The following is a 27,732-nucleotide window of genomic DNA, read 5'->3' on the forward strand; positions in this document are numbered from 1 at the left end:
GAGGGAAAAAATGGCATCAGATGCTGTTACATACATCAAATATCCAAATAGATAAAGGCGCATCCAGCGTCATCCCCATGGGGCCAACTTTTACAGACACTAGCATCTCCAGATGCCTGGAACGAGGGACTCTATGCTAAAGGCAAATCAAATTCTACCATTTATTTCCCTACTCTTCGCCATGGGAGTGGGGAACTAAATCACAAACAACTCTCTCCAGCTAAATTGAACACTGAATCTCAAACCTGAAAAGATCTAAGCGAGTCACCGAAGCCGCAGCTGGAATCCAGCCAATTCCTAGAATATTTGGCCATCTTTTATCACATCCAGGAACGGTTGATCAAAATCATCCAATGGTACTCCAGTTCAAGCTGTTAATCAATCACATTCAATGCCAACTGCTCCTGAATTCAGACAATGCTTGGTGAATCACCAATCCAACTACAAACAGCCAATGGCCAACGGGTTCTAATGCAGTCCACTAGTGGAGCGTGCTGAGAACGTTCAGGCTGATCTACTTCCACATCGCAGTCCTTCTCACCTTTCTCACTGGTTAAATCTGGGGTCACCTCAACAAGGAAGTCCTCAGGTGTCCATTTTGGAGGCACTGTAATGCTTAGTTCAGTAAGCCTTGGTCTTTGCTGCAAAGTCTCCCCCTCGATTAGTTGGTTACCATTTGAAACCGACTTTGCAATCCCATTAAAATGGTACAGATCAAACTGTTTCTTCCCAATGAGCCCGGACGCATCCTTCAGGCCACCCAAGCTCTTGTCGAGCTGTAGCAATGACTGCCAGAATTCACTCCACACAATGAAGCCTGTGCTGCTCAGGTTTTCAAGCATTTCTGGTGGCATGTTGATGTTTGTTTCTCTAAGAACATGCTGAAGCCCCTCCGAACTTATAAAACCACCACCACCACTTTGGTCTTGAGCATCAAATGCTCTTCTGATCTCCGATTCTCGCTGTTCTAGTTTGTTTTCATCCTGTACAGTGGTGTCAATTGCAAACAGCACAGTGTAATGAGATTCACTTCCAACCACCCAGATGGGCCACTTGGGGCACTTTAGATGCTGGCCCACCTTGCAGAGGTTGAGTGATTCGAGAAGACTAAGGAACCCTACTTCCACTCCAGTTGGAATGCCCTTGAGGAACATGCCACCACCTAAATCCATTCTACCATCAAATACATTTGGTACAGCTTGACCACAAAGAAGCAGGTTCACAATCTCCTGTTAAAAAAAAGATAATGGTTAGTGATTTATTTTCAGAGCATTACTACTAAAAAAACACCACAATAGTATCACCAAAATACAATGATATATTATCATATTTGCACTCTATTTTGTCCTTATTGTTCCTACAATTCAAATATATTCCTTTTCTTATCAATTATTTTTTCTGCATTTTTACAGATGACATGACACGTGGAGACACAATGTCACATGCTATGACACGTCTGACACCATTTATATATTATTAATACACTTTTGCATTTTACTGTTAACAAATACATTCTATAGACAAAATGTGCGTCCTCGTCTCGTTATTATAAAAAAAATCACGTGCTCATGTCTCAAATCTGTATCACATTCATATTCACATCCGTATCCATGTGACCTAGCTTCATTTCAACCCCACGTGGTTGGGATAAGGCTTGATGAGGATGAGGATGGTGACATAAGAAATTTCACTAGACCATTCTCGTCCAAAGTCACAGCAGAAATTTTATTTCATGTTTCTAGTGAAAAATGCTCCAGATTACAGTTAATTTTTAAATATTAACTATACCCAAAGCTTCTTATCCAAAGCTTGTATTATAGGGTTGGAAACTAGGTGCCAGTTGCAGGTTCCGTGAGAGCCTTCAATATAAAATAATACGGAGATAAGAACTCCCCAGGAAAAAAGAATCTGGTATTAAATTTATCAGTTTACCAATGTGAATGTTTCGGGCTTACAATGATTTATGCTTTTTCTCGTTACACATTGTCAACAAGACATGAAGGACTTGCTCCAAGCCAATACAGTATGGTAGAGATGATTTTCACTGCCTTTCATACTTATGAAACCAACAGACCCAAATAAAACCACATCAAAGTAGCCACATGTTCAAGGTGCTTAGGCAAACTTGATTGTTTGATAATTTGAAATTGGTAAATGGGGAATATCAGCATGTTTTGAATGAGCAACGATGCTGATTTCGATGAAAAATATGTTGTAAATTCAAAGAAAATAGTGGTTCTGCCACCTGTGCAAATGTAGGAGTGCGGATCAGGTCACAAATGTTGCAGAACATTCAGGGAAACAAAAAAGGTTGAGGTTTGGAAAAAGAGATTATAACTTCAGATGCGGCAGAACAAAATCCTGGGGATTTTTCTCGACATGACTTCAGGGTCAAGCATTCTTTTTCCATTTTGAGTATCTAAGAACATGAAAAAAAAAAACCCAGTTCAATCAATCTGGCTGTCTGACATAAATCTGATGGTAACAGTTCAAAGCAGCTAGCATGTGAGAAACCAAAAAACAAGTGCAGTTCATAAGTTGAGTTCAATGAAAAACAAATTATTTGTTGAAATTCTAAAGAACACATTACATACCTGTGAAGCATGTCCAAATGGAGCAGTAACTAAAGGGAGACTAGGATCATCCCTGTCTGCTTGAATACGCTCCTGCAACCAGAAAAGGTCTCCTCATACACAGACAGTCTCAGAAATCCCATGAGCGAAGAGAAAAAAATCCTTAGCCTTGAAAGATCAAAGAGTATATTAAAGACTCAGGTTTGTGACCCAAGACTCAGTCAACTCCACGTAAATATGCAGCCTGACTCCATAATAGAAGTGACTTAATTTGGGTCACTCAAAGCCATCAAGAACTAATTCAAGTTTTGGTAGAAACTCTTGTCAGTAAATTAGGTTTACACTCAAACAGGCCCATAATGCCTTAAGGAATTGACAGAGAGTTGGCTGATCTAGAACAATGGTAATGATAAGATAGGAGTGAAATAGCAAAGAAATAAACACATATCTTCTATTTTATGGCGCCCTTCCAAGAGAGCTAGTGGACAATAGTGGGGATGAAGCACAACACACATGAGATAACCTAAAAGTGATGGCAGACGTACAGAAATTAAGCTTTTAGAGTTCTGCCATGTTCAACCAGATACCAAATCATGTCGCATGAGAGAGAGATTACATCGCTTGCCCACAACCAAAGTTTAAACAGTGAACATTTAAATTTAAAGCACAGAACAATGATATATGGTACCAGAAGACTCACAGATTATATAAACACAACTAGGAGTAAAAATTATAATGAGAAAAAAGTACGTTATATTAGCATCTGCATACCAGTCCTCTAGAAAGCAGTGCAGAGAAAAGGAACAGGATCGCCCCCATACGACTTTGGAAAACAGGAAGCATTGCCTTAATCTGATGAAAAGTAGCTATCTGTGAAGTATGTGTATGAATCCGTAGAAATTTCTGCAAGTCAGAAGCTGATTCAATTGAAGGACCTTCTAAGGCTTTTGCAATTATCTGCAAATTCATAAGATACACCCGTTCAAAAGCACATAAAAAAAGTTCATTCTAAAAAGGACATATGACTACAATAGATTTTACCTCAGATTTGTCAATCTCTTCAGATTTCTCACCAGAATGATGATTGAGAACGCTCAATGTTGCAACCACAGCCTTTTTTCCATTTCCACATGAAAATAGAATTTCTACCATACTGAGAACCAATGCTCTGATTATTTTTTTTAAGAGTAAAAGAAAAAAGAAATCAGCATCTTGGACCAAACAATTCTCTTCAGAATTATTCAAGCATTCAACTCAAACAACTTCAGATGTACCTCAAACCGAAGCAAAACAGATGACAGTAGGAAAGTACTTTTTTTTGGATTGGCCAGTAGGAAAGTACTTTACCAATAGACATACACTTAAAGAATGGACTTTAAATGCAACCAAAAGAGACATGCACATCTAGCTGTGCCTACTACAGTGATGCCTCAAGTTTTACTTCACTACAAATCTAAACTTCTGACATCAGTTATAAGATGATTGGTTCTCAGTCAGATGTTCAATAACTTATCAATGATACCGCCGATTTTGTTGCTATTGTTTTTCTTTAAGCACTTGCAATATGATGCTTGCAGTTCAGCAGATTGCATGCACCAACGTCCAATTTCAACTGGTCAGTTCGTACAGGCTACAGGCCTAAGTAGGCCTGGATCTAAAGATGTCACAGAAGTGCTTGCACAGGAACATATAACTCAAACCCGTTATGCAAAGAATTAGTATAGCTGCAAATTTCTTGTACATTCCAATTGAATGATATGGAGCACATGGAAACTGCTGCCCTATGTCCCTACTTTCTTTTTCGTTTTTCTTTTTGCACGTGTTTGAGAGAAATTTTATCAGAGAATGCAGAAGGATGGAAGATGACAACCCAAGCAAGAAGGGAAAGGGAAGAAAAATAAGCTAAGTAGACGAGATGGTGTGCAAAAATGCCAATCCCATATCACAAGGTCTTATGTCACCATCCAATGAATAAAGTCTCAGAATATGTAGTGAAATATTTATCCTATCTCTTAACAAATCATCTTTGGTTATTCTGGCAATGTATATATAGCAGCAATTTATGCCTAACCGCCTTTCACATTTTCTTTTAGTATCTGCGGAAATTGCAAAAAGGGTTGGTGGCTCAACCAATTACACACCAAATCATCAGTAAATTTAAAAACTAGAACCTGCCAAGAAGTTCCAAATTTGTAAATGAAAACTAAATAAGACTTTAAAAGCTACACTAATATAGCATATTATTTATTGTAATAACCTTGTTAAGCTGCAGATGCAAATAACTCAACATCAACCAACTTAAGGACCAACAGATAAGGTTATCATGATTGAATGTGTGCCTGCCTGTGACAGTGTTTAGAAATCACTGCTCTTTTCACATTGTAATATTGGAAAAAAATATTGTGACTCAATTGAACAGGTAAAATGTCAAGTATGTGATAACCGGCAGAAAGCCTGCTCTCAGAGCTCATGATAACGCACAGAAGTCAAACAATCTTGGAGTAAATGGTGTTCATTCCAGATATTTTAAATAGTTTTTTATATGTATACAATTGATGTCCTTTTTTGTATTTTCTATGCTGGATATGACAAATGGGAGAATAATCACCTAGTCTTTTCACCTTCAGTCAAAGAAGAAAAGTATTCCATAGGCGTACAAGATCTTTGAGAAAGTTTCTTCAGCACTAAATTTTTTGGTTGTATGTTGAATCTGGAGCTGCATAATTCATCCGTACAAAACAATAGGTATTTGAGGACGAAGGCCTGCATTACAGAACATAGAAGATTATATGAAAAGTGTCTCACACAGAATATCATGCTTTGACATGTTGAGGAGATATTCACCATCAAATGCCAATGGGCTTCAGCCTAGAAACAGACAATTTTATGGCCTCAGCAAACAACTTGCACCAGTGTGCTAGCATTACAATGGATTGCATAATAATCTTGTTCCATTGAATTAGTAGAGACTGATAAGCTACATATGTATGACAGCCACAACCACCGATTGAATGAATTACATCAATTTCATGCACCACAGAAAATAAAACAATGCCCAAGAAGTTTTTCAACTCATTCTTCATCCATGATGTGGATATCATCATAAAATTGTCATCCTCACATAGCAGAACATAACATTCCACCATCTCATCCTTCACCTAATAAAAACTTAGCAACCTGACTGACCTCTAACCAGGTGACAACAGCATTGATGTTCAGTATAGTCACCATTCATGAAAGCAGAAAGGGAGGGGGGAGAGCAAGACCAGTAAGGACGATTTCAGGGGAGCATGTTGACTATATGCATGTTAAACTTATAGTACTTGTTTCTGATGCTTATTTTGAAATATATGTGAATCCGCCTTTGACTTGTATAGATGTCTTTCCAGAACCAAGACATCATACATTGATTGCACCATTCCCAACTTCAAATATGCTAAAATAGGAAGGATTCAGCTAATGGCTGTGAAGGAGCCAGCAAAAAAGGAATACGAAAAGGGGGTATAAATTTCAAATCAGGATATTAAACACAATGTGGAAAATAATTAATTCTCCTAACTTGGAAGAGAATAAAATAGGAGGGGTTAAGCTAATTGGTGTGAAGGACCCAAGAAAAAAAACTGAGAAAATAAGGGTATAAAAATGAGGTACCAAACACAATGTGGAAAATAATTCATTCAATGATTCAAATCATATGCATTACAAAGAGTTTAACAGTTATAACTAACAGTATTAACTTGTGAAATACATTGGCAAGGCTGTGCGTCCTTGCCTTCTGATGCAATAAGCACAAGCATCTACCATTTCAATTTTATTGCTTTCTAACATAAGGCATAACATAAATTTCATAGTTAGAAGAATTTTACAGAATTAAAAGCATAAATGAGGCAGAAATAAGGAATTAATTGTTAAGATTAATGTAATATAAGTGTATATATATATATATATATGTATATGTATATATATATATATTGTTTAATATATATATATTATGTATAGATTGTAATAATATATATTACAAATATTATAAATATATATAATATATATGGGAGTCAAGTCAAAGCCAGTTTGGAGCTCTCTCATTCTTTAATGAGGAAGGACTTCCCCTCTCTATTCTCCTTCTATCCTCTACTTTTCTCTATACAACGGTATGGGTGTGTGCCTTGTAAAGTGGGAGAGTGATGGGTAGTATTAGGTATTTTATGTGTTTTGAAAGTTATGTAATGAAGAACTTATGTAATTTTTCCTTTTGTATCTCTAGTGTCCATTATGACTAGAGTTATTCAATGTAATTTTCCTTTGTCCATTATGAATAGAATTGTCCATTCACTTTTTCATGTAACCTTTTAGCTCTCATGTTTTTATCCAAATATTTTATGTTCTTGGAGACCATTATGGAGTGTGTTGGGATCTGTGTCATTTCCTTACATTGTATTAGAGCCTTGGCATCATGGTTTTAAAAATGATTTGTATTTATAAATGGTATGGACTCAAGGATTTCGCATTCTTGTATGTATCTTTGTCTTTCTACCTTTATATGTAGGGTAGGTGGTTTTTCTAAACAGGTTATGTTAATATTACATGTTTTCTTTTAAAATTAGAATAAGTAGAGATTGTTATCTTTTGATATATGAAATATATGTTTTTGAATTGTGAATATACAGTGAAAAACTATAATTTTGCAAAGATATGTGATTTCTTAAAATCTTATCTGTTCATGTTTTGCAAAATATTAAATTTCATGTTTGAATGTTCCTTAATGTATGTGTATACATGGACTACCTTGGGATTGTTAATATATTGTGATGTTTCTTTAGGTTAATTTTAATTATGAGACTAAAATATTATACTCTCATAGAGGTCTTTTCTAACATCATATGAATGTGTTGTTTCGGTGAATATATTTTGGAGGATCTTGTTTCCTTACATGGTATATGTCTCAAGTAGTTTTTATGAGTATTAACTATTAAGCATGACTCGTTAAAATTTGTGTAAATTGGCATAACATATCATGTATTGCATAAAATTGCATCAATTGAAATATTATTGTGCATATGATTGCACAAATTTTTATGCTAAGGTTTTTACCTAACTTTATTGGATTTGATTTGAAACTTGTTTTTTCAAATCAGATATTTGATATGAACTCACCTATTTGGAAAATGAATTATGTGAGTATGTATTGTCTTTTTATGATACATCATTTCTCTTGGCCTTGTTATTTGATTCAACTATGTTTGTTGAGGTGAGTTGTATGCACCTAGTTTTTATGTCAGATTAGATTGTCACCTTATGGTTTGGCTCTAACTGACGATTGTTTAAATCTCTCGATTTGTGAGTGTGTTGTATCACTCATTTGTTGTGTGACCATCATTATTATTATTATGGATACTTATAAATCTGTTTATCTGTGATAACAATCTATTATTTGAAACCATGGTATTTTGAAATATTGATAAAACTGTCACATGGGTGCGGGTGCGGCGCAATTTCAAAAATTTTGGACACGGAGACTCGGCTATATATATTTAAAAAAAGTGCCCAGTTGACTGTGCAGTTGCACAGTCTGTGACTGTGCACATGTGATTGTGCACACAGTCTGTGATTGTGTAGTTGCACAGTTTGGCTATATATATAATTGGGTTTTTTTTTAATTTTTTGCCTTAAAAATGAACAAAAATAGACTCGGTCAAAGTTGACCGAGTCCAAAATGTGGACGGACTCGGCCCCGATGCGTTGAGCGAGTCTGACACTTGGTTGACCGTGTGTATTCACTTTAAATAATGTTTTTTATGTTTTTTATGTTTTTATGTGATAAATATGTGTATTCACTTTAAAAATTATAGCGAGTCCAACATTTAAAAATTATGTTTTTTATGTGATAAATATGTGTATTCACTTTAAATAATGCATGCTCTCATGAATGATTAAAGTGATAAAAAGTTTATAGTATGATTTGTTCACGTTAAATGATGTTAAATTAACTTTATATACTATACGTGTGTTTGACCATCCTCTCTCCATAATATATAATTAAAAATCTTTTTCAAAATCTTTATGATTCATATATGTGTGTATAGTTGGGCTATTTTGTGAGTTTTTTTTTCAGGTTCTCAAGCTTTGATGATATTAAAAATCTTAGAGACCGACTTAGAGCATATGGTTGAAGATCAAGAGCACCCTTCAAGGAAGAAACAAATGAAAGTACTTGTTGAAATCAAATGTAATGGGTTCTTAGCTTGTATTTTCAAATTTACAGTGTAAGTTTGAGGGGGGGTGTAAAGATTAATGTAATATAAGTGAGTCACTGTATTTGCAAATATATATGGGAGTCAAGTCAAAGATAGTTTAACTTACTCCCAACGGCTAGAATTCTAGCCGTTGGGAGCTCTCTCTCATTCTTTAACGAGAGAGGACCTCTCCTCTCTATTCTACTTATTCTCTTCTTCTTTCCTTTACTTTTCTCTATAAAAGGTATGGTTGTGTGCCCTGTAAAGTGAGAGAGTGATGAGCAATATTAAGTGTGTTTTGAGAGTTTGTAGTGAGGAACTTATGCAATTTTTCCTTTTGTATCTCTAGTGTCCATTATGACTAGAGTTATTCAATGTAATTTCATTTGTCCATTATGAATAAAATTGTTCATTCACTTTTTCAGCTAACCTTTTAGCTCGCATGTTTTTATCCAAATGTTGTATGTTCTTGGAGACCATTGTGGAGTGTGTTGGGATAAGTGTCATTTCCTTACATTAATCACCTTAAATGGAATCTATGCAATGTTCCTATCTATTGCAACAATTTACGCAGTATAAGAAAATAAATGAAAAGGAAGCAGAAGAGCAGGATACCAAGTGATGTGATGCATAAGGATATGCCTTTTATTGTCACAACCATGATGGTCAAAATTATGTATTTGACATGGAACTCTCTCTCTCTCTCTCTCTCTCTCTCTCTATATATATATATATATATATATATATATATACACACACACAAAAATTTGTTCAGTTTATTCCAAAATACCTGATAGGGGTATTTTAGTCTTTTCACATGTGACAAAGTTGTTGGTTTATAAAACAACTTTTTTTGCTTTTTATTTTTCTTCTTTCTTTTCTTTTTTTTTTATCTTTTGGTATCATTGGGGACCCCACTATTGTAGACTTTGGGGCTCCACAACGTCTACAATAGGGGAGCCCCAATGGCCCCTCATTCTTTTGTATATAAAAAGGGTGTTCCCCCTTATTTTTGTGTAGAGTTTTTTACACTCTCCTAATAAAACTATTTCTTTTTAGCCTTTTGGCATTACCCCTTTGTGGGTTTATGTAATTGCACTTTATGTGCTTGTGATTTTCCCTTAGTGGGTTTGTGTATTTGCACTTTATGTTCTTGTGATTTCATGTCTATTATTAGACCTTGTTATTTGTATTTTCACCTATTTCTTTACATGGTATCATAGCTCGACTGTGATCAAGCTATTCTTTTGGTGCATCGAGAAGCGTGTCATTCAAAATTTGAGAAGGTGGTGAAGTATTCGTTACCTCTCTTTTCTTCTCTTCTCCTTGGATTTATTCGGTATGAATTTCTTAAGTATTCTTTGCATGAGAAAAACATCTATTTTCTTTATCGTTATATATATATATATATAACTTATTTTCTTTATCGTTATATATATACATTGTTCTATGTTATTTCTTTTAAATTAAAATAAAAAAAAAATGTATGCTTTGAAATTTTTAAAATGGTATTTTTATCAGCGTTGAATTTGTTTTTCTTATCTTTTTTGCTTATCTTAAGAAAAATTAGATATATGTATCACTTTTGAAAGTGAGGTTTGTCTCTCAATAATATTCGATATTTCATATGTGTTCTTGTGCCTTAGCGCACGTTGTGATATTTGTGCCTTAGTGCACTTTGTGTTATTTACACTTTAGTGCATTTGATGAGTGAATCTTCTTGTCAAGTTTTTTGTTAACTTGACTATTTGTGAGATTCTTCACACGCTTTAGTGCATTTGATATATGTATCATGTTTGAATCTTGAAATTTTTCAAAAACTTTTATGTTTGAACATGTGTTGTTGGCCTTAGATGGTTTGTTTGAACCAATCATGATAATAAAAAGTCAAATCATGTTCATATCTTAAAATAATTTGATAATGATGTTGTATTTCAAAGTATAATTTTACTTGAACTTGTGTGTATAACAATAGTGATGACATTAGGTGTTTTGAAACTTATGATTGTGTTGTTTATCTCATAGAATTATCTTATATTCCTTGCATATGATTTAAATATTGTATTGCATACTTGGTGGACATGAGTGTCGATATTTTAAAACTCTTAACTCATTGAACACTTAAAATATAAATTTTTATATAATGTCTTTAGTGCTTTAATCTATCACTTGCATATATGTTTAAATTTGTTCGTATGCATGTCTTTTGTATGAGATATGTGGCTTTAAGTTACTTAGATTATTGCATATACATGAGTCCCCTTGATCTCTTTATGAGAATGTATGCACTTGAGTTTTCGTATGGTTTTTTAAGAATCTTTATATATGCGTTGGTTCTCTTTAATAGGCATTGATTGTCTCGTAGTAGACTTGTGAGTTAAATCTAAATAGCTTCTTTTGAGATCATATATATTGTTTTTATCCTCTCTTTAAGAGTCATTGGACCCCTTCATGTAATATGCCTTAGTGCACTTGTCCCTTGATTAATGTACTCATGAATCATTTTAAGAATTACTTATAATAAGCATGATTCTTGTTAGATTATTAAAAAGTGTAAAAAAAAAATATTATGAGACATTGTTGAACATATGATTCATTCTAAGATTTCATCTTAGTTGTGAAAGTTTTAAATTTGGAACTTTATATGTTCAAATCGGTTCCTTTTTATGAACCAAATCAAGTTAGCCCTTTACATAACTTGCCTATGAATCAATGCTTCTTAAGCATTTTGTGTATGAATAAAATATTATTTATTTTTAGAGTGTTCTTCCATTTATACCCTTTCAAGGGTTATGCTTGTAGTGTCTCCAATAGACACCTTTTTGTGAGTTCTTCGTGCATTCATGGAAGACCACCATTTCATTACATGCTTATATAATTACATGAGCATATGAGTCCAAGTTTATCATTATTGAATTTGATTTGAAACTTTGTTTTTCAAATCAGTATTTTGTTTGGAAAATGTTTTTCGTGAGTATTTATTGCCTTCTTATGACATTTGTGTTGTTCATCACAAAGTTTTATATGATACATCAATCTTCTTGGCCTTGTTATTATTGAATCGGAGATGTTTGTTGAGGTGAGTTATGTGCACCTCGTGTTATATCATTTTAGATTGTCAACTTGTAGTTTGACTCTAAAAGACAGTTATGTGATCTCTGATTGTAAGTATTGTATCACTCGTCTGTTCTTTGGCCATTGACTTTATTATGAATGCTTTTAATTATGTGTATCTGTGATGGTTATCTATTTTTTGAAAACATGGTGTTTCGAAATGTGGTTAAAATTGATATTGATTGCATTAATGTGTTTTTATTACAAGCTTTCTTACCTCGGTTGTCTTTTTCTTTTTATTTCTCTTATCTAAGTGTCATTATATGTAAACAAGAGATGTTTATTCACACCTTCGTGTGTGATTTTTAGCCCATTATTGGCTTTGTATTCTTGCTCTAGTAGTTGATACACTTGTTTTAAGTGTCATTATATGCAGACAAGAGATGTTGATTCGCACCTTCGTATGTGATTGTTAGCCCATTGTTGGCTTTGTACTCTGATTCTAGTCAATGATATACTTGATTTTGAGTATCACTATATGTAGATAAGAGATATTTGTTCACACTTTCGTGTGTGATTTTTAGCCCATTGTTGGCTTTGTGCTTTTGTTCTAATCGTTGGTACACTCGTTTCAAGTGTCATTATATGTATACACGAGATGTTTTTTACACACCTTTGTGTGTGTCTTTGGCCCTTTAGTGGCATGTTGTTTATGCTCTTGGTCTAGTCGCTGACACACTTGATATTTGAGGTTTGGAGGACTAGGAGGTGACTGCTTGCGATGGTTAAACCAATGCTCTAATTTACTCATTCAAATATTTGAGAATCTTTTAAATCTTTTTCAAAAGTTGTCTAAATGATTGATTAAAATAATTTATGCATCTTGCATTGTATTGTTGAGGTTTGCAAAATATCACTTCTTGATATTTGTAAGAATGTAATTTTTCACAAATTGGTGTTGATTTACAAATTCCATTTCTCCTTCCTTATATAAGTCTTTTTAAATCTCTCTTTGAAACTTCTAAATCTTTTGTGAAATGTTTATAGATAAAGCCTTTTTGCATACTCATGAGTCTTCGTGTGTAGCCCCTTGAGGGTTTTTATTGTAAGTATGTCCCTTACATAAACACTTGTGTATTGTTATAATAGGGATGATTGGTTCATAATTAAAGGAACTTGATGTATTATATTAAATTCATGTTTGTTATATGCATTTTTATTGATATAAATAATTATCCTTTTATGTGCATTGAGAATGCTTTAATTGCATGATGCATATATGGTTTCACATAATTCTTTACATGAAGCTAATTAGCTCTTTCTAAACCTTTTGTTATATTAAATTCATGCATGTTTGCTCTTTTGTGAGCAATTTCTTTTGCCTTTGCACAAATATCTTTCTTTAAGAATATAGTGAGTTTATCAAGTTGCCTTTGAGCTTAATCCGCTTAACGATATTTTCACGTGATGCTTGATTGAAATGCGTAGAATATTGTTTATGCATCATTGTTTTATCTCTTATTATTTTTTATGAATCATATGTTCTTTAATAATCAAATTGTTTCGTGATCAATGTTATGGTTTCTTGAAAAATTTGTTGATTCAATATATATTATTTGAAATATTATATTCTTGTTTTTAAATTATATTCGGCAAAGATATTTTTCTTGTATACTTGAAGCTCTCTGGTTTGTTCCACAGGTTTTTAAAGATGAGATAGAAAAGTACTTTTGATACATCATGGAGATAGTCAATGAAGGTGTCTGGGAATGATCACCATTAAAGACAGTTGAAGGCTGACATTTGCAAAATTCTCTGATATGCTATAAAGATAGCTATTTCCGTTGAAGACTTGGAGTCCTTCCTTTGCTTTTGTTCGTACTTTCAAACTTTCCGTCCTTTCCCCGTAAAGTTTGAGGGGGCGTGTTAATATATATATATATATATATATATATATATATATATATATTATTGTTCAAATTATTCCAAAATACCCGATAGGAGTATTTTGGTCTTTTCACATGTAACAAAGTTGTTGATTTATGAAACAACTTTTTTTTGCTTCTTATTTTTCTTTTTCTTTTTCTTTTTCTTTTTTTCTTTTATTTTTTTATCTTTTGGTACCATTGGGGACCCCACTATTGTAGACGTTGGGGTCCCCAACAGTGATATATATGACCGTTGGGGCTCCCCAACGTCTACAATAAGGGAGCCCCAATGGCCCCCTTAGACTCTCATTCTTTTGTATATAAAAAGGGTGTTCCCCCTTATTTTTGTGTAGAGTTTTTTACACTACAAACAACAACAACAACAACAACAACGCCTTCATCCCAAAACAATTGGGGTCAGCGATATGAACCAAAAAAGAAATTCATTTTGGGTCTTCCACATGAATCATTTTCCTCCAATCATTTCTATCCAACGCCATGTCCTCGGTGAGGTTCAAAGCATTCATATCCTTTCCTATCATCTCCATCCAAGTCTTCCTAGGCCTACCCCGACCTCTTTTAACTAATATATTTTCCCATTTCTCCAACCTTCTAACTGGAGCATCATTAGGCCTTCGCCGAATATGTCCAAACCACCGTAAACGATTCTCTCGCATCTTATTTTCAATGGGTGCAACACCTACCTTCTTACGTATCTCTTCGTTCTGAATCTTATCTTTTATTGTATTTCCACACATCCATCTAAGCATCCGCATCTCAGCTACACTCATTTTTTGAATATGATGTCTCTTGGCAGCCCAACATTCCGTACCATATAGTAAAGCGGGTCTAATAGTCGTCCTATAAAACTTTCCCTTCAACCGCAATGGCATTCTACGATCGCACAGCACTCCAGTAGCACTTTTCCATTTCATCCACCCAACCTTTATCCTATGATTTACATCTCCATCAATTTCTCCATACTTTTGAATGATGGATCCCAAATATTTGAAATAATCATTCACCGGTATATCTTGCTCACCAAGCTTCACTACACTCCCATCACTACTTCGTTGCTTACTAAACCAACATTCCATATATTCAGTCTTACTCTTACTCAACTTAAAACCTCTAGCTTCCAATGTCTGTCTCCATAATTCTAACTTAGCATTAACCCCAGCTCTAGACTCATCAATCAAAACAATATCATCAGCAAACAACATACACCACGGTACATTTTCTTGAATTGATCTCGTAAGCTCATCCATCACTATCGCAAATAGGAAAGGGCTTAAAGCAAATCCTTGATGTAACCCCACCGTTATCGGGAAATTGGTTGTCACGCCTCCACAAGTGCGGACATTGGTTACTACTCCTTCATACATATCTTTAATTATACTAATGTACTTGAGAGAAACACCTTTCTTCATCATTGTCCACCAGAGAACGTCCCTAGGTACTCTATCGTATGCCTTCTCTAAATCAATAAAAACCATATGCAAATCTTTGTTCCTCTCTCTATATCTTTCAATAAGTTGTCTAAGAAGATGTATAGCTTCCATAGTTGATCTTTCAGGCATAAAACCAAATTGATTCTCCGATATCATGACAACCTTCCTCAACCTAGACTCAATCACCCTCTCCCAAAGTTTCATAGTATGACTCATGAGCTTTATACCACGATAGTTTGTGCAATCTTGTATATCACCCTTATTCTTATATAAAGGCACCAAAGTACTCTTCCTCCACTCATTAGGCATCTTATTTGTTCGCCAAATCAAGTTAAAAAGATTTGTCAACCATTCTAAACCTTTCTCTCCCAAGCATTTCCAAGCCTCGATAGGTATACCATCTGGGCCAACTGCCCTTCTTGATTTCACTTTCTTCAAAGCCTCTGCAATTTCTTTCTTTTGAATCTGGCGCATGAAGTCACGATTTATCTCATGAAAAGGAATGGAGAAGTCTCCAAGATCTTGAGCATGACTATCATTAAATAGCTTATCAAAATAATCTTTCCATCTCTCCTTAATCTCCTCATCTTTGACTAAAACCCTTTGCGTTTCATCTTTGATACATCTAACCATACCCAAATCCTTCGATTTCCTATCTCTCATCTTTGCAAGCCTATAAATATCCTTCTCGCCTTCTTTGGTATCCAACTTGTCATAAACCTCCTTATATACCTTAGCCCTCGCGTTTCGAACAACTTTTTTAGCTTCCTTCTTTGCTATCATATACTTCTCCAAATTCTCATTATCACGACTCTTACTTAGATTTCTATAACCCTCTCTTTTAACCTTAATAGCTAATTTGACATCCTCGTTCCACCATGATGTATCCTTACCTAGTGGTGCACCGCCTTTAGACTCACCCAATACCTCCTTAGCTACTTTTCTCATACCACCCGCTATCTTATTCCACATTGATTCTGAATCCTCCTCGAGACACCAATCAACTTCCTTAACTACCTGCTCTACAAACATTCCTTGTTTAGCTCCTTTCAGTGCCCACCACTTAATTCTAAGATCTATCCTATGTCTATCCCTTTTGCGGCATTGTCTAATTCTAAGATCTAAAATTAAGACTCTATGTTGTGTAGCTACACTTTCTCCTGGTATAACCTTACAATCGATGCAACAACCCCTATCTCTCTTTCTAAGTAGGAAAAAATCTATCTGACTCGTATTAACCCCACTTTTAAATGTTACTAGGTGAGACTCCCTCTTCCTAAACCAAGTGTTTGCTAAGATCATATCATAGGACAAACAAAAATCTAAAATCCTTTCTCCACTTTCATTTCTTTCTCCTATACCATAGCCTCCATGGATATTCTCAAATCCATCCCTACTAATGCCTACATGTCCATTAAGGTCACCGCCGATGAAAAGCTTTTCTCCATAAGATGTCTCTTGTACTACTCCATCTAAATCTTCCCAAAATTGATGCTTAATGGAATCATCTAAACCTACTTGAGGTGCATAAACACTAATAATATTAATAATATCCGTACCTAATACTAATTTAATAAGTAAAATTCTATCACCCTTCCTACGGACCTCAACTACATTATCTATAAACTGACGACTCATAACAATCCCTACTCCATTCCTATTCCTATTTATTCCTGTATACCAAATCTTATATCCCCAAGGTTCTATCACTTTAGCTTTTTCACCTACCCATTTGGTCTCTTGAAGACATAAAATTATTATTTTTAGCCTTTTGGCATTACCCCTTTGTGGGTTTATGTAATTGCACTTTATGTACTTGTGATTTCCTCTTAGTGGGTTTGTGTATTTGCACTTTATGTGCTTGTAATTTCGTGTCCATTATTGGACCTTCAAGTGTTATCACTTGTTATTTGTATTTCTACCTATTTCCTGACAGATACCATGTGATGTGATGCATAAAGATATGCCTTTTATTGTCACAACCATGATGGTCAAAATTCTGTATTTGACATGGAACTCTTTCTGGTACAATATAATTATAATAAGTAGTGGTGTGAAAAAAAATGCTTAAACGCCCAGGGTATACCTGAATAGGTGCTAGTACACCACATGGCCCTCCTTCATGTTGCACAAGACCCATAGAAGTTTCAGGATCACAGCTAAACCTACAAAAATGCATATAATGTTACATAACACAAGTGAAGACAGAATTGCGCACAAAATATCTTAAGGACCTCAACATATGAACACAACTTCTTCATTTCTTAACTACATATTGAACAATTAAAATGGAATTACATGCATCCAAAAAGTGCTTCGAAGGCTACATTGCAAAGAAATGCTTTGAAAACTGCCTTGGGAAAAAGCAATTAATAAGGAAGATGTCAAACAAATTGAACTGAATTGCAAACAAAAGATTTTCTGATAACAACCTAGCTTTATAGAAATTGGAAGTGTGTCCACAAGCATGTACTGAGGCAGCAGCAGGAACACATTGGTTGACAAACTTTAAACAGGTAGTACCCAAAAAATGCACAGAGCAAGTCAATGATGGGTAAGTACGAGGGCGCAAACTAATACTAGTTCTACAAGTTTATTCATAATGGCATGTTATAATATCCACTACAAGAAGGTAGAGGAGAGAGAGAAAAGGAAAAAGAACAAAGAACTAAAAAGACCAAGTACCCAAATTGGAATTCTACATCATAAGAAAAGGCAAAAAGAACAGCCTGAACTCTCATAATTTAAAAAGAAAAGAATTTCTCTCCCACAAGCCACAGGCCCTAAAACTCCCTCAGCCAAAGATTTTATAGATGTGTCTCCAACACAAATTCTAACAGATTATTAACATAGAGCAAGGTTTGTGATTTGAATACTTATTTTCCTTCCCTTTCTCTAGGCAACATGTATCAATAAAGGTGTTCCATGAAGGTGTCATAAGAATGGCCCAATTCATTTTAAAATAACACTTAACTTTCTTCAATGTCTGGACTAGCCAAATATTCTTAGCATAATGATGTTTATTATACTTTTCCTCATTATTCTAGATATCCAGCTTCCCATCTTAGCACATGCAACTGAAACTCATCCAAATGACTTCCATTTTCTTGTCACTTCTTTATTATGTAATTGTATATATGCAATTTCCTCACAAAGTTCAAGATACTCAGAAGCATAAGTGCATGTCAATGCATGAGAGGACAGGAAAATCATCATTGACATCATGATCAACATTGTTCGAGATGCATGGGTCAGTTTGTCAGGACTGTACCTCCAATCTTTCTAATTTAAAGCGAATTACATCACACGATAGTATTTAGTGTTCTCAATCATTAATTCATTTCTCCCCTTGGCATGTAGGATGTCAGCCCATTAATGTTATTCTGCATTACATGCCCAACTCATGCACAAGGACACTCATTGATATTCTCCGTTACTGGTGTCACCCTAAGCTTTCATTATACATTTGTTCATTCTCTTTATCCTTGTTCATTATATAAATATTCCCTGTTACATAATAATGCTCAATTAAGTACCCATAATGCAGATGCCAAACTGTGCAAGTTGAAGATGACACACCAAATGTTTGGTAACATGAAACTTATTGCATAGACGCAAAAGCTTCGCATCATTTCATTGACAGACATGTCACACACAAAAACAGCAAATTGTGTGATACCATACATGGATTTTTTATCCTTGTCCAACTATTTTGGATGCCAAAATTGTTAACGTTGTGATACGATATTAGAGTGACAAACTATTCTTTGAGAGTTGGTGTAGCAACAAGAGATCTTTCTGAAAAAAAAAAACTAAGAGGTATCTGTTGCTTTTCCATTAGCCCATTCACTTGAGTCCATCCAGTAAGCAAATTCTAATAGTGAGATGATATCTTCCCAATAGATAAACAGTGATCAGTAACTTGCATATAACTTTTCAATGGAATCAAACTTCAACCTTCAAAATCTGAAACCCCTGACCAATGCCACTCAGTGTCTGTGGAGTTAGACTTTAAAAATATTGAGGGGCTAGACTACCAAATGCCATCAAGCACAAAAAATTCCACATTTTGGCAGAGATAAATGATGAGCAGCCGGCTGATTTCAGTTTCCATCTCTGGTGAACTTAAAATTTATTAGAGTTTTGTCTAACATATGCTAAGGCTGAATAATGGCGGCATGAGATGCCTTCTTTGGCATCTCGTGCCCATTTTTGGCAAGTTATAGGTTTTAGTAGGTTTTAAGGTAGCAGCTTTTAAGGTGGGTGGAGATGAAGAGAGGCCATTGTGGGGAAGAGAGAGGGTCCAGGAGTCTCCCTTTGTAGACATGGAGGAGGAAGAACTCACCAAGGATTGAAGTCATTATTTCAATTGTTGCTTTCCGTGTTGCCTCCTGAAATGTCCAAAGCAGTTGAGATTAGTCGTATACTATGATAGTTTTAGTGAAACTCTAACAGTAAAAAAACATACGGAGTTTTGATAGAGCACTTACATTTTTTATTTTTATGCTCATGTCGTATGAGCTCTCCCCGTACAAAAGTTGCAAGATGTTGCCATACATTACATAATCTAAGTCTCTAGTCCAATCTGATATCCTCACATGCACCATGTACCTATCATGCAAAGCGTTTTTTTTAGACTATAGGGTGTACTGTATTTACGAAAATATGAAATTGCATGTGTTCATTATGTTCAGATGATTGAAGGATTGGAGTGTTGGGTCAAGTGTTTGTTAATAATTTGGGAGATGGATGTAACTTATTTTACATTATGTAGATGCTGATTTTCACTGTCACCATACCACGATGATCATAAACATTGTATAAAGTCTAATGATAATAATCATTAGTTAAATATACAATTTTCTTGGGTTTAGTGTTGTGAAAAGTGTTGAGGCGTAGCGAGGAGCTCCACCAAAAACCAAGGCGAGGCGTAAAGCGAAGCCTCCAAATTTTTTTTTTTTTTGAAAACTTTAAAAAAATTATAAAAATATATATAAAAATACAAATAAATAAAGAAATGCTTTATTGATGAAATAATAACCAATAAGAAATAGAAAATCTCAAATAAGTACTAAAAAATATGAGATTAACATATAAAAGTAATTAAAAACTTATTATATAACTGGAAAATATATGAGATTAACCAAAAAAAGTTAAAATATACTAAGAAACTGATTACATAACTGAAATAACTGGAAAATACATGAGATTAACCTACAAAAATTAAAATATATGAGATTATTCTAAAAAATATGAGATTAACATATAAAAGTAACTAAAACAATGATTACATAACTGGAAAATATATGAGATTAACCAACAAAAGATAAAATATACTAAGAAACCGATTACATAACTGAAAATATATGAGATTAACCAACAAAAGTTAAAATATATGAGATTATTCTAAAAAATATGAGATTGACATATAAAAGTAACTAAAAAACTGATTACATAACTGGAAAATATATGAGATTAACCAACAAAAGTTAAAATATACTAAGAAACTGATTACATAACTGAAATAACTGGAAAATATATAAGATTAACCTACAAAAGTTAAAATATATGAGATTATTCTAAAAAATGTGAGATTAACATATAAAAGTAACTAAAAACTGATTACATAACTGGAAAATATATGAGATTAACCAACAAAAGTTAAAATATACTAAGAAACTGATTACATAACTGAAATAACTGAAAAATATATGCGATTAACCTACAAAAGTTAAAATATATGAGATTATTCTAAAAAATATGAGATTAACATATAAAAGTAAACTAATTACATGACTGAAATAACTGAAAAATATACGAGATTAACCAACAAAAGTTAAAATATAGTAATATACTGAGAAACTTATTACATAACTGAAATAACTGAAAAATATATAAGATTAACCTACAAAAACTTTGTTGATTATGTCTCAGAAATCTTGTTGTAAAATTTTTTTTTGCGCCTTGAGGGCCGCACCTTTTGCGCCTCAAGGCGCATTTTTTATAACACTGCTTGGGTTAAACATGTACATATGATAGTAAAAATGGACGCAAGAAAATGAACAATCGAATTTTGATTATAAATTTTAATATGAGTCACATTTTTCGTATTGGTACATCAACTCGATTGCAAATGATACACATGCTTAGATCTTTTGTGCTTCGGTTTAACTTCTTTCCACAGCGACGACAAGCATCATACCATGGGAGTGCGTCCAAATATGCATTCGTAAAACAAACATGAATAACAAAGACCTAAGCTTGAACAATCAATAACACATATTGAAGGTATCTTCAGTAAAGACCAAGTTTGTACAATCCAAAATTGTAGCACGCACCTTGTGCGAATCTGATTGTAATATACGATGGGGTAGTAGGGAAAGAAATAGAACACTTGGCGTACTACTTTTAAGTAGATTGCATATTTTTTTAATTTCACAAGTTTTTGTTCTTTTGTCGTTATAAACTGGTCAAAATCAAAATTTTCAATTTTAAGATAGATTATACTTTTTACATTTTGTGGCCACAGTTTGTGCACCAAACACTTTAACATCAGAAATCCCAAAACCCAAGATAACTATTTTATATTTGGATTTTTTTTCTTGCATTTATTCAAGACAGTGTTATCAAAAACATGCCTTGAGGCGCGGCCCTCTGTGCCTCAAGGCGCAAAAAAAAAAATTACAACAAGATTTCTGAGACATAATCAACAAAGTTTTTGTAGGTTAATCTTATATATTTTCCAGTTATTTCAATTATGTAATAAGTTTCTCAGTATATTACTATATTTTAACTTTTGTTGGTTAATCTCGTATATTTTTCAGTTATTTCAGTCATGTAATTAGTTTACTTTTATATGTTAATCTCATATTTTTTAGAATAATCTCATATTTTTTAGAATAATCTCATATATTTTAACTTTTGTAGGTTAATCGCATATATTTTTCAGTTATTTCAGTTATGTAATCAGTTTCTTAGTATATTTTAACTTTTGTTGGTTAATCTCATATATTTTCCAGTTATGTAATCAGTTTTTAGTTACTTTTATATGTTAATCTCACATTTTTTAGAATAATCTCATATATTTTAACTTTTGTAGGTTAATCTTATATATTTTCCAGTTATTTCAGTTATGTAATCAGTTTCTTAGTATATTTTAACTTTTTTTGGTTAATCTCATATATTTTCCAGTTATGTAATCAGTTTTTTAGTTACTTTTATATGTTAATCTCATATTTTTTAGAATAATCTCATATATTTTAACTTTTGTTGGTTAATCTCATATATTTTTCAGTTATGTAATCGGTTTCTTAGTATATTTTATCTTTTGTTGGTTAATCTCATATATTTTTCAGTTATGTAATCATTGTTTTAGTTACTTTTATATGTTAATCTCATATTTTTTAGAATAATCTCATATATTTTAATTTTTGTAGGTTAATCTCATGTATTTTCCAGTTATTTCAGTTATGTAATCAGTTTCTTAGTATATTTTAACTTTTTTTGGTTAATCTCATATATTTTCCAGTTATATAACAAGTTTTTAGTTACTTTTATATGTTAATCTCATATTTTTTAGTACTTATTTAAGATTTTCTATTTCTTATTGGTTGTTATTTCATCAATAAAGCATTTCTTTATTTATTTGTATTTTTAGATATATTTTTATAATTTTTTTAAAGTTTTCAAAAAAAAAAACTGGAGGCTTACGATTTACGCCTCGAGGCTTACGCCTCGCCTCGGTTTTTGGTGGAGCGCCTCGCTACGCCTCAACGCTTTTCACAACACTGATTCAAGAATTATAGAATTGCAATAATTGAGACATCAAAAGGAAGTTGTTTAATCCGTGGAATGGTATATGATGTTTGCTAAACCCAGTGAAGATTCAAAATTGCAAAGTTTTTTTGTTTATATCAGCCATTCATGTAAAAAATAAACAACATAAAAAATATTATTTTATGCCATATGAACTGGGTATGGTTAGTATAATTCTTAAAGGAGCAGAGTATGGTCTTCCTTGCGGCACAACCGATCAAAACCAAGGTCCAAATTTCGTATTCACACCTCAAAGCACCTAGCTCTCTAGGTTTCCAAATAGCTCGTAGTGTGACTAAAACAGGTTGTACTACCACATACTACTGGACATGACATGCTTTTCTAAAACAGTTAGACCAGCTACCTTCTCATTTGTCTATAAAAAGGGAAAGGATGGTCATCCCAACCTTTGAACAAAATAGCACAACAACAGATCACACTAGTACATTCTTTCTTTAGAAAAAATCCCCCCCTTGTTTTCTCTTAATAAATATACTAGTTTGTTGTTCTCATACTTCTCTTTTTATTTTTATTTTCTCTGCTTGTGTTAACTTTTTCAAACCATCCATCTATATGATTGCTATGATTATCTTCTGTTCTCCCAAACACCAATCTAACTTCAATAACAAATACTAACCACCTTAACCCTGATCTCAAGCATGCCAGCTATAAGACCACAAAGTAAACAAGTAGCAACCCGTTCAATTCCTATGAACTTACCCGCGACAGTCTTGCATTTCTGGACCTTCACTACCATTTCTTTCTCAAAACTACCTAACAATGTAAAACTTAAGCAACTCATCAACCCACATGAAGTTGAGTATGCATGGTATCCAAGTTATTGGTGATACTTTGTATCTGACTTGGTTTATCTATACATTTTTATTTGAAACATGACTTCTTGAGTCCATGAGATCCAGGTTGCAACATGCAAACAACGATGACCACCATCCAGTCAGTCATAATACAATCATATATGCACAAGGTGTGTGCCATGACTTTGGATTATACAAACTTACTCTTCACAGTATAGATCAAAACTTCAATATGTGTTATTGATTGTTCAGACCCCGGTTTTTGTTATTTATCATTGTCTTACGAATGTATATTTGAAAGCACTCCCATGATATGACGCTTGTCATCGCTGTGAAAAGAAATTCAGCCAAAGTGTAGAAGATCCAAGCATTTGTATCATTTACAATTGAGTTGGTGTACCAGTACGAAAAATGTGACTCATAATGAAATTTATAACCAAAACTCGTTCGTTCGTTTTCTAGGATGCATTTTTAATGTCGTATAGACATGTACAATTCCAAGATGATTGTATATTTACCTAATAATTATTATCATTGGACCTTATACGATGCGTGTAATTATCATGGTATGGTAACGATGAAAATCAATTATTAACAAACACTTGACCCAATACTCTCACCCTTCAACCATCAGAACATAACCAATACAAGCAATTTCATATTTTCGTAAATATGGTACACTCTATGGTCTAAAAAAAATGTTTTGCATGATAAGTACAATGTGCATATGAGAGTATTAGACCGGACTGTAAACCTGGATTTTGTAATGTATGACACTGTCTCGCAACTTGTATGGGAAAAGCACAAATGACAGAAGCAAGAAAATGGAAAATGTAAGTGCTCTATCAAAACTCCATATATTTTTTTATCGTCATTAGACTTTCACTAGAATTATCATAATACATGACTAATCTCATCTACTTTGGGCACTCCAAGAGTTAACAAGGAAAGCAACGATCAAAATAATGACTTCAATTCTAGGTGAGTTCTTTCTCTTCCATGTCTACAAAGGGAGACTCTCAGCTCAGACCATTACCATATCACGAAAGTACAAGATCTCCACCAATAGAGATCTCTGATGCCAACATATAAAGCTGGTAACAGCTTCCTCTGTGTGAATGTCTACAAGTGAATATATCTCTGGATACCTGTATATACTTATGTTTCATCCTCATCAAACAGGATCATAGTCCCGCATTCCAGTTTACCATCGCTAATGCATAAATAGTGCTTTCACATGTACAAATGACTCCCTATGTTAATAGCATGTTTGTCTTATAAATCTTCAAATAAGCCTTGCTTGAGTCTACTACGAGATTCTCTTTTTTTTTAGAGAAACATATTTGAATCTACTAATGGAATCATGTATCTCCGAAACCGTTTCTACATAAACGCCGCAACTATCTGCACCCCCTACAACAGCTACTTTGGACATCCAGTAAAGACTGCAATCTTCTATAAAAAAAATATCCAGTGGTTGCATCCTTCTCTCAGCATATTCCCAGGCAATCTCACGTGCATTGCACGCTAATTCCACTAGTAAAAGAATGATGTCACAAACAAACAGATTTTTTTCCCAGAAAAATATCAAATAAATAATCGGGATAAGATTTACCCTGTGAATGTATGCCATGCCCCCCTAATCTCATGCACTATGATTCTTTTGCAACACAAACTAAAAATACCAACACGCAGAAACACTGACACAAATACATCACTCAATAGACGATCAAAGTATGATACATTTGAGCTTTCATATAAATGGAAAATATAGAATCTGGGGAAAACTCTAGCAATCATCAAAACCATTATCAATTTGACAGATAAGCATTAAAAAAATTTTGAAATACACGTCGTTCAGGAATAAAAAAACGGTCTGTCCATCAGAAAGCCTAAATCTGCTAGAGCAGTTCTAAACCTCTAAATCATCAAAAAGATGTAATAATCTAGAGAGAGAATCGTACCTGATGCCTTGTTTGCACCAATGCTCGATAATATCCTTCGAAACCCCTTCCCCGAACACCATCGAGAACAACCTCTCTGCATCTCCCGGCGACAACTCCCCGCCCTCGCCTCCGGATGCAGGCGCCTTCGCCACCGCACTCTTCTCCGGCGCTCCTGCAATCGCCACTGGCACCGGCGCGCCTGCTCCGGCAGGCTGCTGCAGCGATCCGGCGGCGCTCCGGCCTATAATGATCCTCCTCTCGGCTGCCGCCGCCAGGGTCTCCCTCTGCAGCCTCCGGCTCCTCTCCTCCGGAGACTCATCCGCGGCGGCGGGTGCGCTCTCCCTCGGCTTGCTCCGCTTCGGCTCCGGCGCGTGCTGGAGGCTCATCCGGAGCGCCATCTGCAGATCTTCGTCCTCGTGGTCCGCCATAAGGGTCAGACGCTCCCCTCCACCGCTCGAATTATGGTTAGGGTTAGGGTTTCGGGATGCCGGAAAACGATAAAAGCACCGCCCTTCCAAGCGCGACGGCAGGGAGGGATCTGGGCGGACGAATCGAAGACGCCGAAATCGGACGATCGGCAGGGATCATCACATAGGTAGCGTCCTCCGGGGGGGGAGATGGGATCGGAAAATTATTTAATTTTATTTATTCCGAATTTTTCTTTCTTTTCGTTTTAGTTATTAAGAGAGGACGGATATTTTAAAACTCTTCGGGGGCATTAATGGAAATAACAAGAAATATGGTCAATCTACGCCGTACCGTACCATTATACGTTTTTGGCCCGTATATCGTAATTCTCCTCCCCAACGACTCCTGGCAATGTCAGGGTGTAACATCTCCGGATCCACTTGCGGATATGGATCTCAAAATAGAATCCAAATTAATTTTTGGATTTCATTCATATAGGGATGTGAATGGTTCGGATTCAGATTGGATGTGGCCAATACCATATTAGACTAATCCAATGTTGGCTAAACTGACACCAATTCAGATTCAGATTCAGATTCGAATGGTGATAACTGACAAACTCATGCCAGATCCACTTTTCTACTTATAAAGGGATTCAAATATCCTTCAAATTCGGATATTTCTCGGATTCGGCAGCAAAAAATCAAAACCATATCATCATCCAGTCATAATCGGATATTGTTTTGGCTTACCAAATACAACTAAGTGGAATAGAATTCGATCAGATACCGGATAACATCCGCTTCATTGATTCAGAATTCTGTATCTTCCTCCCTCAGATGTGGATCGACATTTTTGTGTTGGATTTATATCAAATTTGGACTAAATCGGATCCATTTGTGCTTTGTACATGTAAAACTAATGTTTTAAACTTTTTTCTTTTTCTAGACACAGTGTTGCCATATAAAATTCAGGTCCAAACTCAATCCTATTTCGATGGATCTAGTTTTGGAATGGGATTCATATTTGGATTTGATGTTTAAAATCAGGATCCAGATTCAGAGCATTCGTATGATCATATCTAAATCGGCGACTTTCTTGCTGTGGATGTGGATCTTCCATATTATTGACTTGAGATCCAGTTAGTGTGGCCATCTTTGAAATGTACAATTATGATAAAAAGTGAACCCTCACTGCTTCTCCTATTATGTCTTTTTTTTTGTTGTTGAGAGGATGCTTCTCCTATTATATCATTCAGACGATTTGCTTTTAGCCATGTTACTGGATCGGATCCTTTAGGGTTGCTTCTGTCCCACTATCACCGAGAATTTTCTTTGCTTGATACATCCTAATAACATACACATATTTGTTATATGTGTTTTTAATAGGCAAGCTGGGGTTAGGCAAAACCCAATCAGTTATACAACGATACCATTGGGATTCGAACTTGAAACGTCCCAACACAAGGTGACGTGCCTGACATAAATGATTTTGGGTCAGATTGTTCATGTT

The 27,732-nt window shown here is 34.5% G+C and overlaps 1 protein-coding gene across 2 annotated transcripts; it reads right to left on the reverse strand.

The window, feature by feature from the left end:
• On the reverse strand, window positions 1–26,464 carry LOC149837958 (uncharacterized). 2 transcript variants are annotated; one of them, XM_090006297.1, is made up of 7 exons: window positions 25,831–26,464; window positions 17,323–17,401; window positions 5,182–5,336; window positions 3,615–3,741; window positions 3,345–3,530; window positions 2,595–2,666; window positions 1–1,229 (listed from the first exon to the last, which is right to left on the reverse strand). In XM_090006297.1, exons 1-7 carry the CDS (start codon window positions 26,238–26,240, stop codon window positions 411–413), a joined length of 1,848 nt encoding a protein of 615 aa, XP_089862423.1. In that variant the 5' UTR covers window positions 26,241–26,464; the 3' UTR covers window positions 1–410. The 2 variants fall into 2 exon arrangements, with proteins under 2 accessions (XP_089862423.1, XP_089862424.1); XM_090006298.1 differs by lacking the exon at window positions 2,595–2,666 and having other exon boundaries at window positions 25,831–26,441.
• Between the last annotated feature and the right edge of the window lie 1,268 nt (window positions 26,465–27,732).

This window comes from Nuphar pumila, chromosome 5, assembly GCF_984573655.1.
Source record: "Nuphar pumila chromosome 5, dmNupPumi1.hap1.1, whole genome shotgun sequence".
Taxonomy (NCBI): domain Eukaryota; kingdom Viridiplantae; phylum Streptophyta; class Magnoliopsida; order Nymphaeales; family Nymphaeaceae; genus Nuphar; species Nuphar pumila.